The sequence below is a fragment of the Miniopterus schreibersii genome (assembly GCF_964146895.1).
Source record: "Miniopterus schreibersii genome assembly, chromosome: 8".
In the NCBI taxonomy this organism is placed as follows: domain Eukaryota; kingdom Metazoa; phylum Chordata; class Mammalia; order Chiroptera; family Miniopteridae; genus Miniopterus; species Miniopterus schreibersii.
Window position 1 is genome coordinate 17,299,644 of NC_138109.1, and position 21,887 is coordinate 17,321,530.

The window sequence follows — 21,887 nt, forward strand, 5'->3', positions numbered from 1 at the left end:
TCTTATGGCCCAATGTTTCTAACATACCTGGGAAACAGTGTTCTGTGGAATATATTTTAGGAAACCTCAACATATAGGATCAAGTTCATGAAGTACAAACTCTCCAGGATTCTGTTCCTACTTACTCTGCAACTTTACTACCTGCTGCTCCCCACCTCTAAAGATGCTGATGTTCAATGCACATGTTCCTTGTCCACCTGGTAAAGCCCCACTCAAAGTCCCAATCTAAGCATAATCACATAATGTGTGAAGCTTCCTCAACTCTCCCAGGCACAGTGAGTTGCTCTGACAGCTTTACCATCCTGCTGGCTCCTCCTTCATTAATGAGTTAAATATTGGACATGTGCTCACTTAAGACCATCCCCTCTCTCTTATAACTTAAGATACACAAGTGATTCAATATTTTTTGAGCTAAAATTATAAAATCAAACATGTTAGAACAGGTTGGAGGCATGAAGACCTCTGTGTTGAGATACAAGACTGAGAAAAGACACACTCCTCGGGTAAAATCCATGAGTGCTGGCCTATGTGCTCAGCATAGTCCCCTGGTGATCCAGGGAGACAGTAACCTCTCTTAGGGGTGGAAGACAGTTACTAGCATTTCTTACTACCACTGTCCATTTAGGAAGGAGAGACAAGTAGGTGGAATCATAAATAAGGCTCAATGTCATGACCCAGTTACACCAAAACTTTCTCCTATTCCTTCTGAGTTTGGTGCAGCCTTCCAGCCAATGTTGTTCTGCCAGCTGAGACTGCCCCAAATCTGCCCGCTGCAGGAACCCTGAGTGTAGGAACCACTGCTCAGCAAAGTGATTTTTGGCAGGAGGCAGAGAGACCCTGTTCATTAAAGTAAACAAGGTTCTCTCAGACCTTATTCATCACCTCTTCACTGCTTTGTGTCTAATAGAAGAGCAGAATTTGTTACCGATAATTATTCCTTGTCATTTTCATGGGAGTAAACACAGAAACACAAAAAAGGGGGGAAAGCCCAGAATATCCCAGTAAAGAGCTTCTTGGGAGTTTTAACTGGATTGTATCACCCGTCCATATCATGTCCTGCTCAGATTTATAGTGGTCAAGCATCAAAGAAAAGACAGCAATAAGCCCAATCTACATGGCTCTTGTAAAAAGGCATCTATTTGGCTTTTAATACAAAATGACTCAGAGAAACACAGAAAGAAAATATACAAGCTGGTTACTGAATTAAAAAAAATCCCCAACAAATTTCAGTCACATTCCGTCTTCAGTCTGGATGAGAAAACAGGAAGCTACAAACCAACCAATGTCTGTCCCTTAGAAGAAATATTAAAAAAACAAAAAGAAAGTAAAGAGGAAAAAACCAAACAGTCCCTGAAATCTGGCAGGTGGTTTTTAGAGGCCTTCGTAAGCTTGCCTTAATCACTCATCCGGGTGAAATGAGACACACGTGGTTGCTGGACCAGGGGCACCTCCTCCTGATTTCTTGATCTTCATCTGAAAGGAAGATGCTGGCCTGGGCACCACTTGGTGCCACTCATGCAGTCTGAGGTCAAGCAGCCTTGGAGTCCTTCATTCCGTATTTTCACTGAATCTCCCCCATATACAGTCTCTTGTCACTGGATGCTGAGAGAACTGAGGTGAAAGAACATAGAATAACTGGAAATAATGAAGGCTCAAGGAGACTTGGTGTTCAAGAGCTCTTATTTCAAGAGCCAATTTTGGTATAAAAGAACAACTGGATTTAGCTTAAATCCCCCTCCCCCTAAACACGATTCATAGGAAACTAGCTGGGCTTTTCAATCCACCTCCTCTCAAAACGACAAGGGTGGACTGTGCTACGGGAAATACATTACATTATCAGGCTCTAAATCCTGATGCCTCTTGTCAGTCAAACCCTAAGAAAAAGACCATCTCAGTCATTCTAGAAAAGAAAAATCAATGTCTGTGCTAGTCATTTTGTAAATGAGCTTGTATCTCCCTAAATCCAAGGCTTATTACTTAGTTTACAAAATGACTGGCTAGCCAATAAAATGTGAGTTAAGTTATAAAATGAAACACTGCTCTTACCCTCACCACTTAGAACATAGTGAGACTGTCAATACCCATAAAGAATGTTTGCATGAACATTCACAGAAAACAGACGCCCAACTCTGCCTCTGTATTCTCAGGGTCCTTTGGGACATTCCATAGTTACCCTTTCCCCATAGTCAGGAAAGACTTACTGATGGGCTCGTCAGGGTGGAAAGCTACTTCATTGATGGAGCCAGCATGGCCGGGTAGCTTATACAAAATCCGCCTGCTTGTGGTATCCCACACATACACAAACCTGCAAGGTATCATGAAGAACAAAGCTAAGGCCTTTCAGAGCTGAGGAAATGGGAGAAGCATGGCTTTTTAAGGAAAATGGAAGCAACAATTTATTTATTCGCCCCATATTTACTGAACTGTTTTCTGACTTTTAGAAACTAGAAATGCAGATTTTGAATAAGGCATATAGATCTGCCCTTGAACAACTGAGTGGAGAAATCGGAATAGCAAAAAAATATATAAACATTACTTCTATTTTCAAACACAAGGTTATGAAATAGGAAAGAACATGGAAGAGAAAGACAGTTTTTCCTACCGACCACATACAGAAATCTGCAAAAAGCACCCCATATAATTAGACTGTAGTTACCGTCATATGCATCCAGGAATATCTTTTTTTTTTTTTTTTTTTTTAAAACCATATCTTTATTGATTTCAGAGAGAGGAAAGGAGGGGGAGAGAGAGAGATGGAAACATCAATGATGAGAGAGTCATTGATTGGCTGCTTAGCCTGCAACCCGGGCATGTGCCCTGATGAGGAATCGAACCCCGATCTCCTGGATCCTAGGTTGATGCTCAACGGCTGAGCCACACCTGGCTGGGCGGGAATGTCTTAAAGGTAACTCAATTCATGGTAGATTGGGAGCCTAGGTTGAGAGGCACCTGAACTTTTAGTATAATATTCAAATCACAGAGCCAGAGAAGGAACAGGAAATTTGTGCTATATAAATATAACCCAAATATACACTTGACCCAAATCTTGCACTGAATTCATAAGCAGAAAGAATACTAGCATAGGAAAGGGCCCATAGAAATCAGCTAGTCTAACCTCATTTAACAGATAAGAAAATTATGGTACAGTGACTTTTCCAAGGTGACACAGTTCATCAGTGGCAGAACTGAAATTAGAACTCTTAATATATTCCAGTATTCTTCTTTCTCTTACCACCCTCAAACACCTCATTCCCCCAGCTCCCAATAAAGAAGTTCCTTTGACCCTCAACCCTGCTTGGGTCATTTGAAGCTGAAGGTAAAACAGAGATATTATCTTTATATGAACATGCAAAAATAATCTCTTGGTAAATTTAAAGGGTTTGTGGTTTTCAAACAGGTTATACAAATTTACACATTTGTTTTGTTCTGTCAACACCTAAAAGGGTACAACTCACAGTATTTGATTATAAAATGCCTAGTTCTGATGTGACAGTAAACACTTTTGGTCTAAAATGCAAATAAACAAGACCTTCATAATTATACTGTTTAGTTCTCAAGAGCTGGCTTCATAGGAACTAAATAAAAGTTCCAAGCAAGACGGAAGAGAAGCAGGAGCCCATCTGTCTATAGACTCCTTGCCTCTGATGCTCATGCTCTCCCTACTGTCTTTTTTCCTGCCATGTACAAATAACTGTCCCCATTAATCCAGCTAAGGATGACGTGGCATGGTGAAGAAGTGTATGAGCTCTGGAGTCAGAAAGACCTGGGTTTAAGTCTCGGTGCAGCTATTTAATAGCTAAGTAACTTTATACAATTATTTATTTTTCTCTGAGCGTCTCTTTCCTTAGGTGTAAGGATGGAGACAATATTGATCTCACAACTTGGTTGAGAGAAATAATAAGATAACACACACAATTAACGATAGCTATTGCTATGACAAATACATTAGTTATCAATGTATCAAAATACAGTCACATGAAATCAAAAGGTTAATTAAATCACTCATAGTAGAAAAACTGGCCTGTGTTCCCATGGTCTGTGCTGGGACTTTTGAAGGGTTTCGAGTCTGAACATGAGTAGGCAGATGGTTTGCAAGTATAGAGGGGAAATTTGCCAAACCCAGGACAAGTTGCAAAGCAGTTTTCTGAGAAGGAAGGTTACATTTCCCAGGTACACAAAGGCCAGCAGAACACCAGATCTCCAAAGGTTTACTTCAAGGCCTCACTCTCCACGGCTGCCAATTAGATGCTAAATTTAGAGGGGTTCCATGTCCTCTTGTTACTTTGGCATGGCAAGGCTGGGCAGGAACCAGGCTCTTTATGTAACAGAGCTGCTTGCTAACTTTGGGCTAATTGGTGAGGAGGCCTGTGAAATGTGGCCAACCCCCAGCAGGTAGACAAGCAGACTTTCCCCAAACCAGAGCCATGCCTCCAGGGAAAGAGGGAAGAGGGGACGTTGAAAGTCAGGGCCAATGAATGTCAAAAACAAACTGCTCAGAAGAAAAGCTTAGGCAAATATCATTGAAAAGCTTAATTACAGCCCGGCCAGGCATGGCTCAGTGATTGGGAATCAACCTAAAATCCAGGAGATGGAGGTTTGATTCCCAGTCAGGGCACATGCCTGGGTTGTGGGCTCGATCCCCAGTTGGAGGCGTGCAGGAGGCAGCCGATCAATGACGACTCTCATCATTGATGTTTCAACTTTCTCTCTCCCTTCCTCTCTCTGAAATTAATATAGATATATATATATTTTTAAAAAGCTTAATGACATAGGAAAGATACAATCTCTCTGCTGAAAGTAATGTAAAAATACTTAGAATGCTTCTTACTCTGTCAGAATGCAAGACACCTTATGCTGTGGGCCTGCTTAAGATCTTTAGTAACCTGACAACTGAAAATCTCTTACATTCCCTCTTTAAGGCAGCTCTCTAAACCACCAGGACTCAAACCATCAATGTAGCACTGTTTCACCTGGACTCCTTTTCACTCCAGAAAATAGCTGAATACTTCTTCGTTTTCCCTGGCATTAAACTTGCCATAAAAAAAGAAGCAAACCTTCAAGTATGTTCACAAATATAAAGTTGTGGGACACACCAAAATGAGGTTTCTCTATGGCTGTGCTAGGGCCCCAAATAGGAGAAGATCCTGGAACATGTGGAAAGCCCAAGCTAGTCCAGGAAAGGCTTCATGTTTATAGGATGGTGCCTACTTTAGCAAGGGAGTAGGAAAATCTCTAAAGGGGGAGAAAGATGGCTCATTGATTGGGCATCGACCTAGGATCCAGAGTTTGTCCTCAGAGGGCGTCCTCACTCTTTACCATTCCACATCTGGGGCCCAACAGCCTGGGGACCTCTGACTATTCAACCTCTGACTCCCTCCCAAGTACAGATCACCACATGCAGAGTAATACCTGACTGCCATCCTTGAGCTAGGAATTCGTTCATATAATATTCACTAAGTGCTTAGAATAGGTCAAACACTGCCCTGGGTTCAGAGGTGACTAAGACTCATTCTCTGACCTCTACGAGCAAATAATGTACTGAGGGTGCCCCACTTACTGTAAGGTATAATAAATGCTAATAGGGGTTAGGTGTACAAAGTGTGACAGCATAAAACAAAGGGAAATTAGTTATGCCTGCAAGGTAAGGGAGAAAGAGGGTTGTGAAAAGTTTGTAGGCATAACAGAGAGAGGTGATTGATTACTAGAGAGATATAGGAGTTTGAATAATAGAGAAGAGGAACTACGAGTGAGAAGCCTGGAGGCACAAGGGATGTAGAACAGGGAAGGTTCCGTGTGAGTGAAGTACTGTGGTGATGGTGGGTGAGGAAAGTACACAGTAAGTATGTAAATAAACTGAAGCATGGCAGAAGAATCTGATGAAAAAAACTGGAGTCAGATTACGAGTCTGAATTTTATTATGATGGCAAAGGGAATTCAACAGAATCAAAGAAATTGTTTACCCTCCAGGTCTAAAGTGTATCCAAAGAGGGTCGAAATGATGTGTTTGTCCGACATAAACTTTAAACCCTACATAGTGCACACGGCTTCATCTCTGAGTACAGCTGTACCCCTATGTCTACTCTAGCTTGGTATCCACACTTAATGTATTAAACATGAAAAGGTACCAGCATAGCTCTGTCATTCTTTACCACATGCCCAGTAATCCTTACCTGTCGGCTGAGCCAGCTGCTATCTTGCTTCCATCAGGCGACCAAGAACATCTCAGAAGATTCTAAAATGATGAATAAGCAGGAATCCAATGAATCCAGTAATGTACCAAACCCCCCTTTATGATGGAGTCACTGAGAGACTTTAAATGTCTTAAGTAGAATTTTAATTATTTTCCCCAGAAAGGTGATCAGCAATTATTTTATATTCTGTGACCCAAGATGGCATGCTTTATAATTTCACACCATATAAAAACTGTAGAAAATGCTTAATTCCTAGTAAATTAGAGTGCACTTGGCAACAAAATTTTGTTCTACCTACAAATGGAGTCTCCCTTTGCTCCATTTACCTTGATCCTCATGAAAAGGTCTTTCATTTTATCTTGAAGGAAAAGGAAAAAAAGGAACCAAATCCAACAAAAAATAAGATTTGATTTATAAAGTGAAACAATCTCAATGGGATCTCAAAAGAAAACCATTAGTCTCTATTATCAAATTATCTTGGGGAAAAGCTGCTTTTAAGAGCTGACCTGGGATTTGAGAGTTTAGAAAAAAATTTCTGACTCTCAGAACTTGGGCCATGGTGCTTTCTGAGAGAGATGTATTCTTAGGGCTCTAACAGCTGATTGCTGGGAGGATGAGTGAGGTCGTCTGGGTCACAGCAATGGGAGCCTGGGTCCCATTTGGAACACTAACCTAAGAGGGTCAAAGTTACCAAGGAATTAAAAGGATAGGAGTGTCCTGTTGAAGTTGGAAGCCCTAAACTGAAGGGTGGCCCCATCACCACCTATCTATGTGATTGCCTTCTACCCTATCCTTCCTTCTATGTTTTATTTCTAGCAAGTACAGTTTTGATGGAGAAAAGTATTACTGGAATGCAGCCCCTTCTTAGTAGAGCTACTGATCTCTTTAAATTTAAAATGAGATAAAACTGACCTAACATTGTATTAGTTTTAGGTGTACAACATAATGATTTATGTAGATACTGCACCTTAGCACCATCTTAAATGCTTCTTTGAATCAAATGGACGAACTCCTTTGCTGTGCAGAACTCACCTTTTCAAAGTTGTGCACATTTCCTTGAAATATCTTTACACATCTCTCCTTGGGAGCAAATGGCCGGACATCCCAGACTCGCACTGCAAATTCAAATAAACCAAACAAAACAGTTGTCAGCAAGGGGCCTCCTGAGAGCCCAGCTGAAATCAGGACCATGTCAAAGAGACGCTATTTCCTGGGGAGGAAGTCAGCACAGTGCACTGCTACCCAGTAGGGCTCTTTCCTTTTTCTAAGAGGAATAAAATGTGCTCAAGTCCCACTCACTGGGCCCACGAGCACAAAGGAAAGCTGAGCTGAGAGGAGGGGAACGTCAAACACTGCTAGGGATCTGCAACGGAGAGTAGTTGGGGTAACACTAATTTCAACGACATGTTTTGCAAATGATTCCTCTGCCAACCCAAAGAGTTACATTTAGCAAAGCTTCGACATGACAATCTAACCATCATTGACTACTGTGACATTCAATCTATAAAAATCAAACTCAGGACTAGCCTTTTCTAATTTTGCTCAGAGGGGCACCTGGAAGGTTAAACTTGAACAAGGTCAAATATATACATCAAAAGAGTACTGTACAAAGTATCATAAAGTGAGCTTTGATTTTAATTTTAACTCTACTATATATATGATGGGTAATATCAGATAAGTAGTGAGATCTTTGTGTTTTGGCCTCCCTGTAAGAAGGTATTAGCACGGGTATTTTAAGGATCAAGTAAGATGATATATGTGAAAGAGATCTAAAAGATTGGCAGCAATAAACAAAAATAAAAAATTTGTAATTTTATTATACAGCCGTAACAAGAAATTCTCTCTTTTTTAAACCCTCACCTGAGGATATTTTTTCCATTGCTTTTCAGAGAGTGGAAGGGGGAGGGAGAGAGAGAGAAACATCGACGTGAGAGAGACATCGATTAGTTGCCTTCTGCATGTGCCCCGACTGGAGCTGGGGATTGAGCCTGCAACTGAGGTACATGCCCTTGACCTGAATCAAACCTGAGACCCTTCAGTCTGCTCTAACCACTGAGCAAAACTGGCAGGAAATCCTTCTTCTTAATAACCCTTTAGGGAATCTCATTTTTCCTTACTGTGAACAATGCTAGAATCAGTCAGTGGTAAATCCACTAAAATCAGGATACATGTATAAATACCCAGAGTGAGTAGTAGCTATAGCTATCATTTTGAGTGTGGAAAAAAAGAACAATCCTTGAAGTCAGAGAGGCATAAAAAGGCAAAGCTATGCATAAAAGTTTGCTATAAAGCTGAAAATACAGTCAGAAGGTAAAGAATGTTCATTCATTCATACTGAGCACCCATTGAGTGCTAGGCACTGCTTTCATTACAAAATGTTGGTGAAAACACTTTAGCTCCCAATAAACCCATGAATTTGTGTACCAGAGGAGTATTTTCAAAAATATTAAGTCATCCTCCTTTTCTGCTACACCCATTCTCCAACCCAAAAACAAACAAACTCAAAAACAAGCAAAGAAAAAAGTGTGTCTGTGTAAATTCAGAATGTTGGGATACTTTAATGAAGGCCTCTTGTCACACTAATGGTTTTGAGTGGGGAAGGAAGACAGAATGGCAGAAAGAGCACAACTGAGATTCAATAGGTCTACTGATTATCCAAGATGGTGTTTTCTGAAAATGCCTGAGAACTGCCTTGGATGGATCTCCAGTCTCTCATCTTTTTCAATAAAATTATCGAGTTTCTTGAATCATGCTTGAATCCATATAGCCTTGGATTCATAGCATACCAGAGCTAAAATGGGCCTTAGAAGTAAAGTCCACTCTTCTTTTTCATCAGTGTAGAAACTGATGTTGAGAAGTGTGATGTGCAAAGTTGCTCAGGGATTAGGTGGCAGATCTGGGACTAGAATCCTGGCTTCTTGACCATCTTTTCTAAAGCTTTTTCTATTACATGTTCTCCTAATTGCCCTGGTGAAAATCTGTGAGCCGTCTTGACTCTTTCCTTGGACCTTCATTTATCCCAGCACACATTTCTAGCACCCAATGCCCACTTTCCTTAGGGTCCACAGTGACTGGGCATTTGGAATGCTTTCCTTTCTAAAGTACCTGTATTGTCCATTGCATTGGACAAGAGATAAGAGCCTTCAGAACTTAAACTCAGGCCAGTCACTGAATCTGCATGGCCTCTCATGGTGTAGGTCAGCTTGTTTTGGCGCAGGTCCCAGACCTGCAAAACAAAAAGGTGCTCTCAGAAATCAAGTTGTGAACAGCAAAGAAACAGAATTATTGAAGAGTCAATTGCCTGGAGAAATTGGTATCCCTTCTTAATCTGACTCTGGACCAATAATTACTTTATCACAAAATATAGGCTTTCTATCAAAGAGGAAAAACTCTCCTCTTTCTAAAAAGGAAGTCAAGCCCAACTGGCGTGGCTCAGTGGTTGAGCATCGACATATGATCCAGGAGATCGCGGTTCAATTCCCGGTCAGGGCACATGCCCAGGTTGCGGGCTTGATCGCCAGTAGGGGGTGTGCACGAGGCAGCCAACCAATGACTCTCTCATTATTGATGTTTCTGTTTCTCTCTCCCTTCTTCTCTCTGAAGTCAATAGATAAATTATAAATAAATAAATAAATAAATAAATAAATAAATAAATAAATAAATAATAAAAAAAGAGAGCCAAAGTTACTATATTTGACTAGACAGATACAAACAAATGAAGGTCGAATATTAAGATAAACTTCAACAAAAAATACTGGAATTTATAGAAGCTATTTTCAAATCATAACAAAATACATTTAAAATGCTTCAACTATGATTCTTAGCAATTAAAAATAAACTATTATAACTACACAAAAACAAGTAAACATGTTATATAAATAAGGCACGGTTGTATGTAAAATGTATATAACAAGATAATACGCAAAGACAGAGACTTAAATTTTTCATTTAATGTCATATGTATATACACACATACAAATTATGGAAAAGCATATTTATTAAAAGAAAAATAAAATGCATATTCACTGTTTCCTGGGTAGGAAAGGTAAGAGAAACATTTCAGCTGGAAAAAACCTAATGTCAAACAGAAAAAATATATGGTTTATTAAGTTACGGCTCATAAACACATTGCAACACTATGAATTCTCATACGAGAGGTAGGATAGCAGAGTGGAAAGAGTAGAAATTTAGGGTCAGACTGAACTAGTCTTCGCTCCTTAAGAGTTGTTATTGGAGCCCGGCTGGGCGCGTCAACCTAGCATCCAGGCGATCGGGGTTCAATTCCTGGTCAGGGCACATGCCCAGGTTGCGTGCTCGATCCCTAGCAGGGGGTGTACAGGAGGCACCTGATCAAGATCAATGGCTCTCTCATCATTGATGTTTCTATCTCTCTCTCCCCCTCCTTTCCTGTCTCTGAAATCAATAAAGATAAAAAAAAAAAAAGAAAAGAATGAGTTGTTATTGGTGACTAACCCTTTCTGAGCCTGTTTCTGGCCTGTAAAATGGGAATAACAACATTTACTTCTTGGTAAATGGTGTTATGAAGATGACAAATAGAATGCTTAGCATATATATACTTGGAAGACAGAAGGCCTTCAATAACTGGTAGCTATCATTAAGCAACTCCTAAAAATAACTCTGAAGACCAAATGTAAAAATGTGAACTATTAAGCAAATATAAAAAATACAAAACAGTATTTATATTTATATAGACTATAATAATGTGAAAAATATATTAAAGCCAAAAAAAAAGGTCTGGAATGTCATATAGAAAAAGAATAGCAATTTTGTTAAGGTCATTGGTATTATACAAAATTTCCCCCAAATCTGATTTAATACTGTCATATAATTTTTCTAAGTGAAAAAAAACTGCTGTCTCTTTAAGCAAGGAACTTTCCTCATCTAGAAATGAGTTCGGTGTTGTACGTCAAAGCAGTACACAATGCAGACAACTCCACTTCTCCATCAATAGCTCATTCATGTGTGGAATCCAACACACTTTATATACAATCATTTTTTTGGTCAAGATGTGTGTTGGCTCAATAATCAGGAAAGCTTAAAATGGCTGACTTTTAAAATTCAAGCTATTGTTCCTTTTCTTCAGAGAAGGCACTGTTGAAATCTTTAGCTTTATAATAACTAAAAGAGAATGCAATTCACCATCCCTCACTGAACTTGGGTGCTATTTCCAGACTTTCCCCCTCAGGGCCCGCATGTGGGATATGCACTAGAAAGAGCGAGTCGGGCACTAATTTAAGCAAATTATTTTGCAAATGTCCTAATCGACTGTTCAGTGAATGCTTGGACATCTCATTAGTAGCAGGCCCTTGGACATTAAAAAGACATAATCCCTGCTGCTCTCAAGGAACTTTCATCTTAGTAGGGAAAACAGACATATAAATAAGTGGTGAGAGGCCTGTACAAGGTGCAATAGCAAAGAGGGCAGAGGGATTAACTCTCTTGTGGCACAGGGATGGGAATGAGAAATGGAAGGTTTCACAGAGAATGAAGCACTTGGGCAGGGTATGAAAGAAGAAAGAGGTATTTTTCACTTAGACAAAGCAGAAGGGTATTCCCAGGCAAAAGTAATGTGTTTGAAAGCAGAGAAGCATGGAGAGATTTCTGGATTGTAGAGAACTTGGCAAAGAAAGGCAACAGACAATGCTTGAGAGGTAGGCAGGCAAAAGCCAGTTCATGAAAGGTTTTGAATGCCTGGCTCGGACTTGATCTTCCTCACTGGGCAGCCACAAAAAGGTTCAGAGTAGTGGAATGAGTTGGTCAGATGTGCATTCCAGAAAAATGCTTCTGGCCCAGATAACTGAAGGATGAAAGCAAAGGCTAGGAAATCGACGAGGACCGGTTCTAACCCCTTACAACTACATTAAAAGCAACAACAGCAAAAAAGAAAACTATCCACTAAACTCCCATTCTAGAGTTCAGGATCACAAGAAATGCCAAAGAATTTACAGCTGGACCTTTAAGCCATCAAGCAGTGGCACACGTTCTTTTTTTACTCATTTTCCTGATTCTCCAATCTATACCCAGAAAGACAATCCCAAAAGGTTGGCAGGAACAGCATATTTGTTCACAAACACACACAGAAGTTGTTCCCCTCCGATTTTACTTTATTTATTTATTTTTAAAGATATCTTTATTGATTTCAGAGAGAGGAAGGGAGGGAAAGAGAGAGAGGTAGAAACATCGATGATGAGAAAGTCATTGATCGGCTGCAGCCCGCAACCCGGGCATGTGCCCTGACCAGGAATCGAACCCTGATCTCCTGGATCCTAGGTCGATGCTCAACCGCTGAGCCACGCCCAGCTGCAGTTCCCCTCCAATTTTAAAAGGGGCTCCTGTTCCCTATTTGTTCCCCTTTCTTAGAATAGGTGGCGCTAGCTAAAAGACTAAAGCAAACAAAAACCTGGCTCTTTGAGGATCACCTCCGAATCTAGTGAGGGAGTATAGTGATTTGTCAAACAAGTGCTCAAGGTACCAAAGGTTACATATGTAATGATTCCATTTACTGCACATGATATTCTAAAAAAGGAACTGTAGGACAAAGAACAGATCAATGGTTGGTAGCAGTTAGGGATGTGGAGACAATGTGACAGAGGGGAGCACTGTGAAATTTTGGGGAGTGATGGAAATTGTTCTATACCGTTTGTGGTAGTTGCACAAATCTACGCAAGCATTAAAATTCATAGAACTGTACACTAAAAGAATTTCACTGTATATAAATTTAAATACTAGTAGTAAGTTTAAAAGTATAAAAGTTACCATAACTTAATGACACTAACCTACTTTGTGTATAAGAGGTCCTCTAGTGATTCTAATGTGAGTTTCCAAACCTCACTCTGGGATGATCTAATTAAGTTCCCATGTTCTAATTCCACACTTTCCATATAGTTAATTATATGGTGGAAAAGGGATGGACAGTTGAATTTTTGAAATGGTGAATTTTGAAGTACTTATAAGACATCCAAGTGGGGGATACTGAGTATCTGGTTGTATACAGGGGTCTGAAGCTAAAGATCTGGTCTGGGAATATAAAGTCATCAGCACAGAGATGACAAAGTCATGGAAGTAGATGAGAATTTTCCACGGAAAAGGTATATAGTGAAAAGAGCACCTAGGAAATAACCGTGGAGAATAATGGTATTTATTTACCTATTTTTTGGGGGGGTTAATCCATTGATTTCATATGGAGTGGGAGGGATAAAAGGGAGGGGAGGAGAGGGGGAGAGAGAGAGAGAGAAAGAGATAGACAGACACATCGATTGGTTGCCTCCTGCAAGAGCCTGGATTAGGGCTGAAGATCGAACCTGCAACCCAGGTATGTGCCATTGACCAGGAATTGAACCTGTGACCCTGCGGTGCGCAGGCCGATGCTAACCACTGAGCAACACTGGTCAGGGTGAGAATAATGGTATTTAAAGAATGCATAGAGAGAAAAGCTCAAAGAGGTATTTGGGAAGGATATGCCAGAGTGATAGGAGAGTATGTGTCACAGCCAGTTTTTGAAGAAAAAAGAAAGAAAGGACTAAAAGGATTTACTGGATTTAGAGATCATAGAACAGTGTCAATGAAACAATGAAGGCTGAAGCCAACCTGCTGAGGAGTGGTCAGGAGACATAGAACTGAGGAATGAAAGGGAAAAAGGAATTAAAGAGAGTGAGTATAGGAAAATCTTCAGGGGATTTACCATAGATATTAAGAGCATGACTCTGGAAACAAACTCTCTGAGGTCCATCACTACTAGCTATATAACCTTGGATTAAGTTGCTGGATCTCTCTTGGCTCAGTTGTTCATTTATAAAATGGCATTAATATAGTTATTTCATAGGGTTGTTGTGAATTACTAAGTGAATTAATAACATAAAGCTCTAAGTACAATGCCTGACACAAAGTAAGCACTATGTGTTAGATGCATTTATATGGGAAACCCTTGACTTAGGAAATCAATGAGAATAGGTCAGAAAGACAACAAGATCTAAATTACTATTTTCCTTTTCATTGGTATTAAGTAAAAGCTACCACAATCTCAGGAGCTTGAAAAGATTCACCTGTATGAGTAAACGTAGTGAAAGGGAAATGTAACATAAACACCAAACATACCTTGATATCATTGTCTATTCCACCAGAAATAATCTGGTCACTTGTATCATTGAAGGTTACAGCTAACACCTGGTAGGTATTCTGAAATGTCTGGATGGCTGCTTTCTTCCGGATGTCCCAAAGCTGAAGCAGAAGAACAGGAGAGTCTATAGCAACAGCACTCCAAGAAGTAATTGCCTAGTACACCCCTTAGCCCAAGGACTTTGTGGGGGTGAACCCATCTCTAATAGAGGCCTGTTCAGAAACTTTTCTGGGTATCCTAGTAACATGGTGAGAAGTGACCATAATTTTGCCAGCATATCTGAAGATTGATGAAATCATCTGAAGATGATTAAAATCACTTTGGTTATATTTTCAGAAAAATTTAAATAAACATAGTTAATCAACATGCCCTTAGGGTGGAAATCCTCTACCTGTTCAGTTCTATGTCCTTAGCACAGCAAGGATATTAGACCAGTGTGTACAAACAGTAGATCCTACCTTATTAGTAGGCTGCAACTCACAATGTGTGTGTGTGTGGAAACACACACACAGAGGAAGCTACATCAGCAAAAACGGCAGAGTGGGGAATGTTAAAAGACTCTCTCTCTACAAAAGCAGAGAATTACCTAGCAAAAAAACACTAGCAGAATCAACTTTATCAGAACCCTAGAAACTAATCAAAAGTTTATAGCAATCAGGAAACACTTAATGAGGAAAAAACCCACTTGAGTCTTAGGAAGAGTTTTGTAGTGTTTTATCTTACCCTGCCTCCATCCCCTAACTCAGTAATACCTTTAAAGACAGCAGTCTATATTCCCAGTAGAGGTTCCTAGTGTAGAAGGGAACAGAATGGACCTTAATCCTTATTTTTAAAGATCTGTGGTTGTTTTTACCTGAAGGATGAGCTCAAAGGGGTTTCCTTCATTTTTCCTAACTTGGAACTCTCCCACCAGGGCAGAGGTAGTTGTCCAAACCATTTACAGGCAAATACATTATTAGCCTCTGCTGGCTGAAGCAAGGGGTAATGGTTGGAGCAAACAAAAGACAACCAAATAGCTAGCTGGGGAGGAAAGTGGGGAAAAGAGGCAATTTGGAAAACAAGGCAAACTTTGAAAAGCTCTGACATGTTCCTGGGACTCTAAAAGGTCATTTGCATGCCCATGGCTGGGCACATGCTCAGAGAAGACCTGAGAAGGCCCTACACTCTCATCTTCAGGCTCTATACAAGTAGGAAGTGAAGGCTAATGGAGAGTTGTAAACTGCCTGGCTGAGATTAAAAAAAAAAGGGTCTCACTTCAGACTTACTGAACCAGAATCTGGGTATTTTTTTAATCCTTACCCGAGGATATTTTTTCCATTGCTTTTTTGTAGAGTGGAAGGGAGAGAGAGAGAGAAACATCAATGTGAGAGAGACACACTGATTGGTTGCCTCCTGCATGCACCCAAAACCGGGGCGAGCCTGCAACCGAGGTACGTTCCCTTGGCTAGAATCAAACCTGGACCCTTCAGTCCGAGGGCTGACGCTTTAACCACTAAGCAACCCGGTTAGGGCTGGGTATTTTTTTTTAAAGAGGTTCTTTGAGTGATTCTGATATGCACACAGGTTGGAAATCACTGGACTAAATGACCTTTAAGATCCCATTATGTGTTACTAAACCATGTACTAATATTTTTATATGCTAATTTCACAACAGCCATGTAAGACATGTATACTACTATCACCATTCTAAAGATTGAGAAACGGAGGATAAGAAAAGCAAACTGCCTAAGATCACACAATTAAATCAACAGCTGAGCCAAGAATCCAATTCAGGTGGTTCATCTTATTCCAAGTCACAATGGTTTGATTTGGTTCTAATATTATTCTATAAGAGACTTAAAGTGTCTGTTTTGGGAAATGACTGCTACTAAAACAAATCTGTGGAGAGGAGGGTATAGCAGAGAGGGTAAGGCAAGATAAGGTTCACAGTGTGTCACCTCAGAAATTGCAACACTCAGAGAGATCAACACTCACCTTAACTGTACCATCATCACTGCCCGTGCAGACAAGCTGGGGCCCCCTCCTGGCTGGATAACAGGAATTCACAAAGGAAGTATGTCCTTTCAGCCTTTTAACCCTCTCGCCTGTTTCACTATCCCACACTGCCACAGTTTTATCTGTGGATGCTGAGAAGAGCATACTAGAAGGTAAGAGGAAGAGAAAAGGAGTGAATATAAACACCAGCAATTTATCTTTCCCTCTTACCAAAATGTATCGAACTCTTTAAGATGACTGACATGTTGTCCTCTGACAGTCTGGTATGTGATGATGAAATGCCTGCCTCTCCCTACCTACCAAATCCTACTAGTGCTTTAGACCCCAATTACAAGGTCTACACTAGAAGAAAAAAAAAAAAAAAAATTCCTTCTATCAGTCCTCATAATATATTACACATTTAATACAGCGGTTTTCTCAATCTTTTCCTCCTCTGCGATAGACAACACTTTATACATAAGACATCCTCCCACTTGGAAATGTTTAATCACTCCTTGCTGAAGTAAGAGACTAGCAATTCGTAACCCAATGGCTCAGCAACTCCGACCCTTTCCCTAAAAATCAGTTTTTATTTTGTCTCTAAGGATAATTCTTTTTTTCTTTTTTAAAAAATATATCTTTATTGATTTCAGAGAGAGGAAAGGAGAGGGGGAGACAGACAGAAACATCAATGATGAGAGAGTCATTGATCGAGCCCGCAACCCGGGCATGTGCCCTGACTGGGAATCGAACCCCGATCGCCTGGATCCCAGGTCAATGCTCAACCGCTGAGCCCACGCACAGCCGGGCTCTGAGGATAATTCTTAAGTTATAGTTATTTTATAAGGCTTTCTTTACTCAAATATTAATAGGAAAATGTATACAAGGCTATGTACCAGTTGATTCAAGGAACCCTAATGTTTTAGAGGTCGGAGGTGTAAAACAATGAGTATTTACTGAAATACCTAATGGAATTAATTACCTTCTAGAAACATATTTATATATTATCTATAGTTATCCTAAAGTTATGCAATCATTAAAATGTTTATAATAAATAGTATGACAAACAGATATGTTAGGTGAATAATGTTAAGGAAAAAAACAGCAGACAATATCGTAAACATAGTTCTAATGTATAAGTAAAAACCAGTTTTGAGTAGGAAAAAGGCTTGAGAAAAATATTAACAGAGATTGTCGCTGGAGGGTAGGAATAGGGGCTATTTTTTCATGGTTCTGTTTTTTGGGTTTTTCAAAATAATATTTTTTTACTTTTATAATAAAAATAGCTAATTTCTACATATAAAAATTATTGTTTTATGCCTTAAGAAAACAAATTTGTCTGAGATGCTGATATGTTAGAGGATAGAGACGATGTATTTATAAATGCCTACATGGAACAATAAACACCTTATTCGGAGTGACAGTGACAGAATAAAGCAATTGCCCAAATGCAGCGGTTTTTGATAGCATGGTCTCATGAGGGAGAAAACTCAAGGATAAAACGCAAAAGGATGCCAAGGAGAATTAGTGTAAGCAGCAGCTGTCATTCCACTATGCAGAATACTCACCTGCCATCTGTGTTATAATGCAGCTCCATCACTGCTCCACTGTGTCCCTTCAATGTTGCATAGTTATCACAGTCGCCATAGACATTCCACAACACTGTTAGGGAGACAGGGGTTCTGTGAGCATTGCCAGGCAAAAGGAAATTTATTACTGGCCACGGAAAGGGTACTTATGAATTTACCAGAACAACAGTTCTGAAATAATACTCCCTTGGAACACTATTGGTTCTACCAGTTGGACCAATTTTCCTGACACTAACAAAAATAATGCAATACTTTTGTATTTTATAATGTAAAAAAGTTAGTTAATACAATTTTTTAAATCTTAAATTTTCCCCCTATAATATTTAAAAAGCTAACACTCACTATTGCTTGTCTCCTATGAATATAAGTAGATTGCAAAATGGCAGCACTTTTGGAAAATCTAGGAATCCACAAATGACTTCAAGGTGACATGGCAGTGACTTTATATTACACTTACTCAATCCACATGTAGTAAGCACCTATAACATGCCAGGTGCTAGAATAAAACGAGGTAAATGAATAGACACAGTTGCTATCCTTAGTAAGCTTGCTCTAGCAAGGAGTAAACTTTAATGAGAATTATTAAGGAGCAACTCTGTACATAAGGTACATATATACAGCAGTTATGGATGTTCTGCAAAGATGCCTAAGCCTTCCAGATGCATGGCCACCAGAACATTTAAGGATCATAGAGCTAGAACATCTAAATCAAAACAGACAGTTCTCATCCACCCTGAGGTACAGAGTTATAAGCAAAGAGGCAAAGGGCTCATTTCATCTCACAATGCAGTAAATGATGCCAGAAGAAATAAAGTCAGAGGCTTCTATTACCTTCTTTTTTGCTTTTTCTCATGATCTCCCAAAGTGATTTTTTCTACTTATTTCTCAAAAATGGTGTTCCTGACTAGGAGCTGAGAATCTGGTAGCAGATCCTAATGATGTACAGGTAGGTAGATTATCCAAGTGAGTTGCCACTTTAAGATACCCCCCCCTTCCTTCCCATATGCTATGATTCTGAGAGTGAACAAAGAGGAGGGCCTTTCACCTTTGGGGAAAAGAAAAGTTACCTCTCTCCTTATTGCTCCCATTAACCAGTTAAGCCCAGAATTCTTATCTTGCTAAATCAGCTCAAGATTCACTTCCATGAGGAAGATATTCTCAAACTAGAGGAACTCACTTTTCAAATACATAATTGCTTCTGTATTTACCACACGGACCCCAAGTTCTACAACCAAGGTCACTCAGCATTTTCACGACCCTATTTTAGCACATTAGCCATGTAGTTTGTTATGTGACCAAATCAGAATGATACCTTCCGTGGCACCAAAAGTTTTAAGATATAATCACTATTTGGCAGAGAGCGATTATTCCAGATTCAAAAAGTATGCCTTACATATAAGTCGGTCAAATCCTGCGGATGCTAAGGTGGATCCATTGGGGTGAAACTTGCAGCAGTACACTTCCCCTTCATGTCCTGAGAGAAGCATGATTGGGGCTTGAAGGGAGGAACACCTTGGAGGCCCCTAAACAAAAAAGAGACAATCATCAAATACTGGCAAAGGAAGCTGAAAAATAGGGGAGTGGGTGTAAGGAAAAGACAAGGAAAGCCATGAATGAGTGGATTTCTCCTGATCTAGAGAATTGCAACTCTTCTCACACAACTTATGTCTCCAATTTGATACTCTCCTGCTGAAGTTTCCAGTGTCTCCCTGCATTAGCAACTTTCCTGTCACTCTGCTCCTGCCCCATAGCCAACTTTTAATTGCTCAAACATGTTAAACTCATTTCTGCCTCAGGATCTTTATATTTGTTGCCCCCAACAGAAATCCTCTTCCATTAGATTTTCCTGTTTGGCTCTTTTCAATTGTTTCCTGTTTATCAAGTCTTTCCTTGACCACTCAAACTCAAGCAGCACCCAACCTTCCCTCTTTATTCCATGAACTCTACTATATCCCCTCACAGCACTTACCATTACTGAAATTACTCTCCTTATGTATTTGTTTACACATTTTATCTTTTTCCCCACTAGAAAAGCTCTGTGAATGCAGGGATCCTGCCGGTGTCATTCAACACTATTTTCCCAATCTCCAGCTCATTTAATGAATGAATGATTGAACTGAGCTTCCCAACAACCCTGCAGGGTACAGATTATTGGGGAAAGTCCTTTTGATTATGGTCTTGACATTAAGTCTAGGCCGGGGCAATATGCTGGAACTTGGGCTGATATTCATACTTGTCAGATAGATGAACAAGTACATTATCAATAATCCCCAAATCTCTTCAGTAGTTTCTAGCTTATTCATTATGTAAAAAATACTATGTGCCAGGCACTGTTGTAGGCACTGGCAAAATAAATGGAGTTTGCATTCTAGTAGGAACCAGGGATAGAAAGAGGAAGAGAGAGAAAACAAGTAAAACATACAGACGGTGGTATGTGCTATGAAGAAAAACAAAGCAATGTGGGTTAATGAATACAGGGTATTGTAATTTAAAGCAGATCAGAAAACCCTCACTAAAAAAGTGATATTTGCGCAAAGATTTGGAAGAGCTGAGTGTGTAAACCATACGAACATTTGGAAGAGTATTCTAGTAGAGGAGCAGCAAATGCAAAGTACTCTATCTTGTAGAGGAGCATGGAAACCAGTGGGACTGGAGCAAGTGTGAGCAATGGAAAACTGGTAGATCAGAGAGGTAAAGGCAAACATGGCAAAAGATTGTAAGGATTTTGGTTTTACAGTGAGTGAAGTAGAAAGTCTCCAAAAGTTTTCGGCAGAGGGTAACATAACTGGATGTTTAGAATTCCTCTGGCTGCTGGACTGAGAATAGGCTGACCATACAAGAGTAGAAATAGGAATGTCAGTTAGGACCCTACTGCCAATAATGCCTGGAGAGATAATAATAGCTATCAGGAGCTAGTGATGGGGGTGGTAAAAATAGCAGCAATTGCGGATATACATTATGAACACAGTGCCAGCCAGATTTGCTGACTTGCTCCTTGAGGAGTTGAGAAGACACGTATTTCTTTATCTGAGCCTAACAGAAGGAGAGGTGTGATCACTACCTCTAGCTTACAAAAAATGTTAAAAACCCTAGGTTCTGGGTTTAAGATCTGTTTCTACCACTACTAGATAAGACTTTGTTTTCCCATCCACAAAATGGAATAACAGTTCCTAGCTCTTAGGCTGTTACCAAGATTAATGGAGTTTTCATTTAAAATAAAACCACTCAATGAATGTTAACTATTCTTCAGTTGTTGTTAATAGTGCAGAGAAGTAAAGGGGAAAGGAACTTGCCCAAAGTCCCAAAGCGATCCAGTGCCATTAATGTCCTTCCTTTCCTCATTCATTCATTCATTCAATTACTCATCACCCTCCCATCCACTCTTCACACTTTTCTGAATGTTTATCCTATGCCGAATCCCTGAAGATTTAGGATGCGAAAACCTCGCTCTTGATTTTGAGCTCAAGGTCCTTAACTTTAATTCTACCACAACTTCACAGGGAGATCAAGACGCTGAAAACGGGCGTCATACAGGGAAACGGGTGGAATATCCGTAGGATGTCGGCCGCTTTCAGTGTTTTTCTGCCTTAACTCTAGGTAGCGATTCCCGTTCCGCCCCGCAGTGCGCTGAAAGGGCCGGTGCGGGATCACCCGGTGCAGGGCTCACTGGAGACAGGAAGATGAGCTGAGGGCCGAAGGCCGCCTGCTCCTTCACTCACCGCTTGCAGCAAAGCTCCCGGCGCCGCCTGCTGCTGTCCCGCTCCGGAGCCCGACCCCGCCGCTCCCAACAGCAACTCATGGCGCTGCCTCTTGACTGGAACCAGCGGCAACTCTGGACCCTTACGCTTCTGTTGTTCTATCATGGCGGTAGCCGCTCTCCTCAGCGCCGCCACGGACCGCGCCGATACCCCCACGCACCGCACGATTGGTTCCGGCTTAGCCCTTCCCTAGAACATCCGGTTTGGAGAAACCAATCGGCTCCCAATACTCCCTCAG

The 21,887-nt window shown here is 40.3% G+C and overlaps 1 protein-coding gene across 2 annotated transcripts; it reads right to left on the reverse strand.

Moving 5' to 3' along the window:
• Positions 1-1,119: 1,119 nt before the first annotated feature.
• On the reverse strand, positions 1,120-21,829 carry SNRNP40 (small nuclear ribonucleoprotein U5 subunit 40). 2 transcript variants are annotated; one of them, XM_081144778.1, is made up of 10 exons: positions 21,611-21,829; positions 19,285-19,414; positions 17,871-17,964; positions 16,303-16,468; positions 14,307-14,429; positions 9,297-9,417; positions 7,224-7,306; positions 6,171-6,232; positions 2,202-2,305; positions 1,120-1,611 (listed from the first exon to the last, which is right to left on the reverse strand). In XM_081144778.1, the coding sequence occupies exons 1-10, from the start codon at positions 21,752-21,754 to the stop codon at positions 1,562-1,564; spliced, it is 1,077 nt and encodes a 358-aa protein (XP_081000904.1). In that variant the 5' UTR covers positions 21,755-21,829; the 3' UTR covers positions 1,120-1,561. The 2 variants fall into 2 exon arrangements, with proteins under 2 accessions (XP_081000904.1, XP_081000905.1); XM_081144779.1 differs by lacking the exon at positions 2,202-2,305 and having other exon boundaries at positions 1,507-1,611; positions 21,611-21,806.
• Between the last annotated feature and the right edge of the window lie 58 nt (positions 21,830-21,887).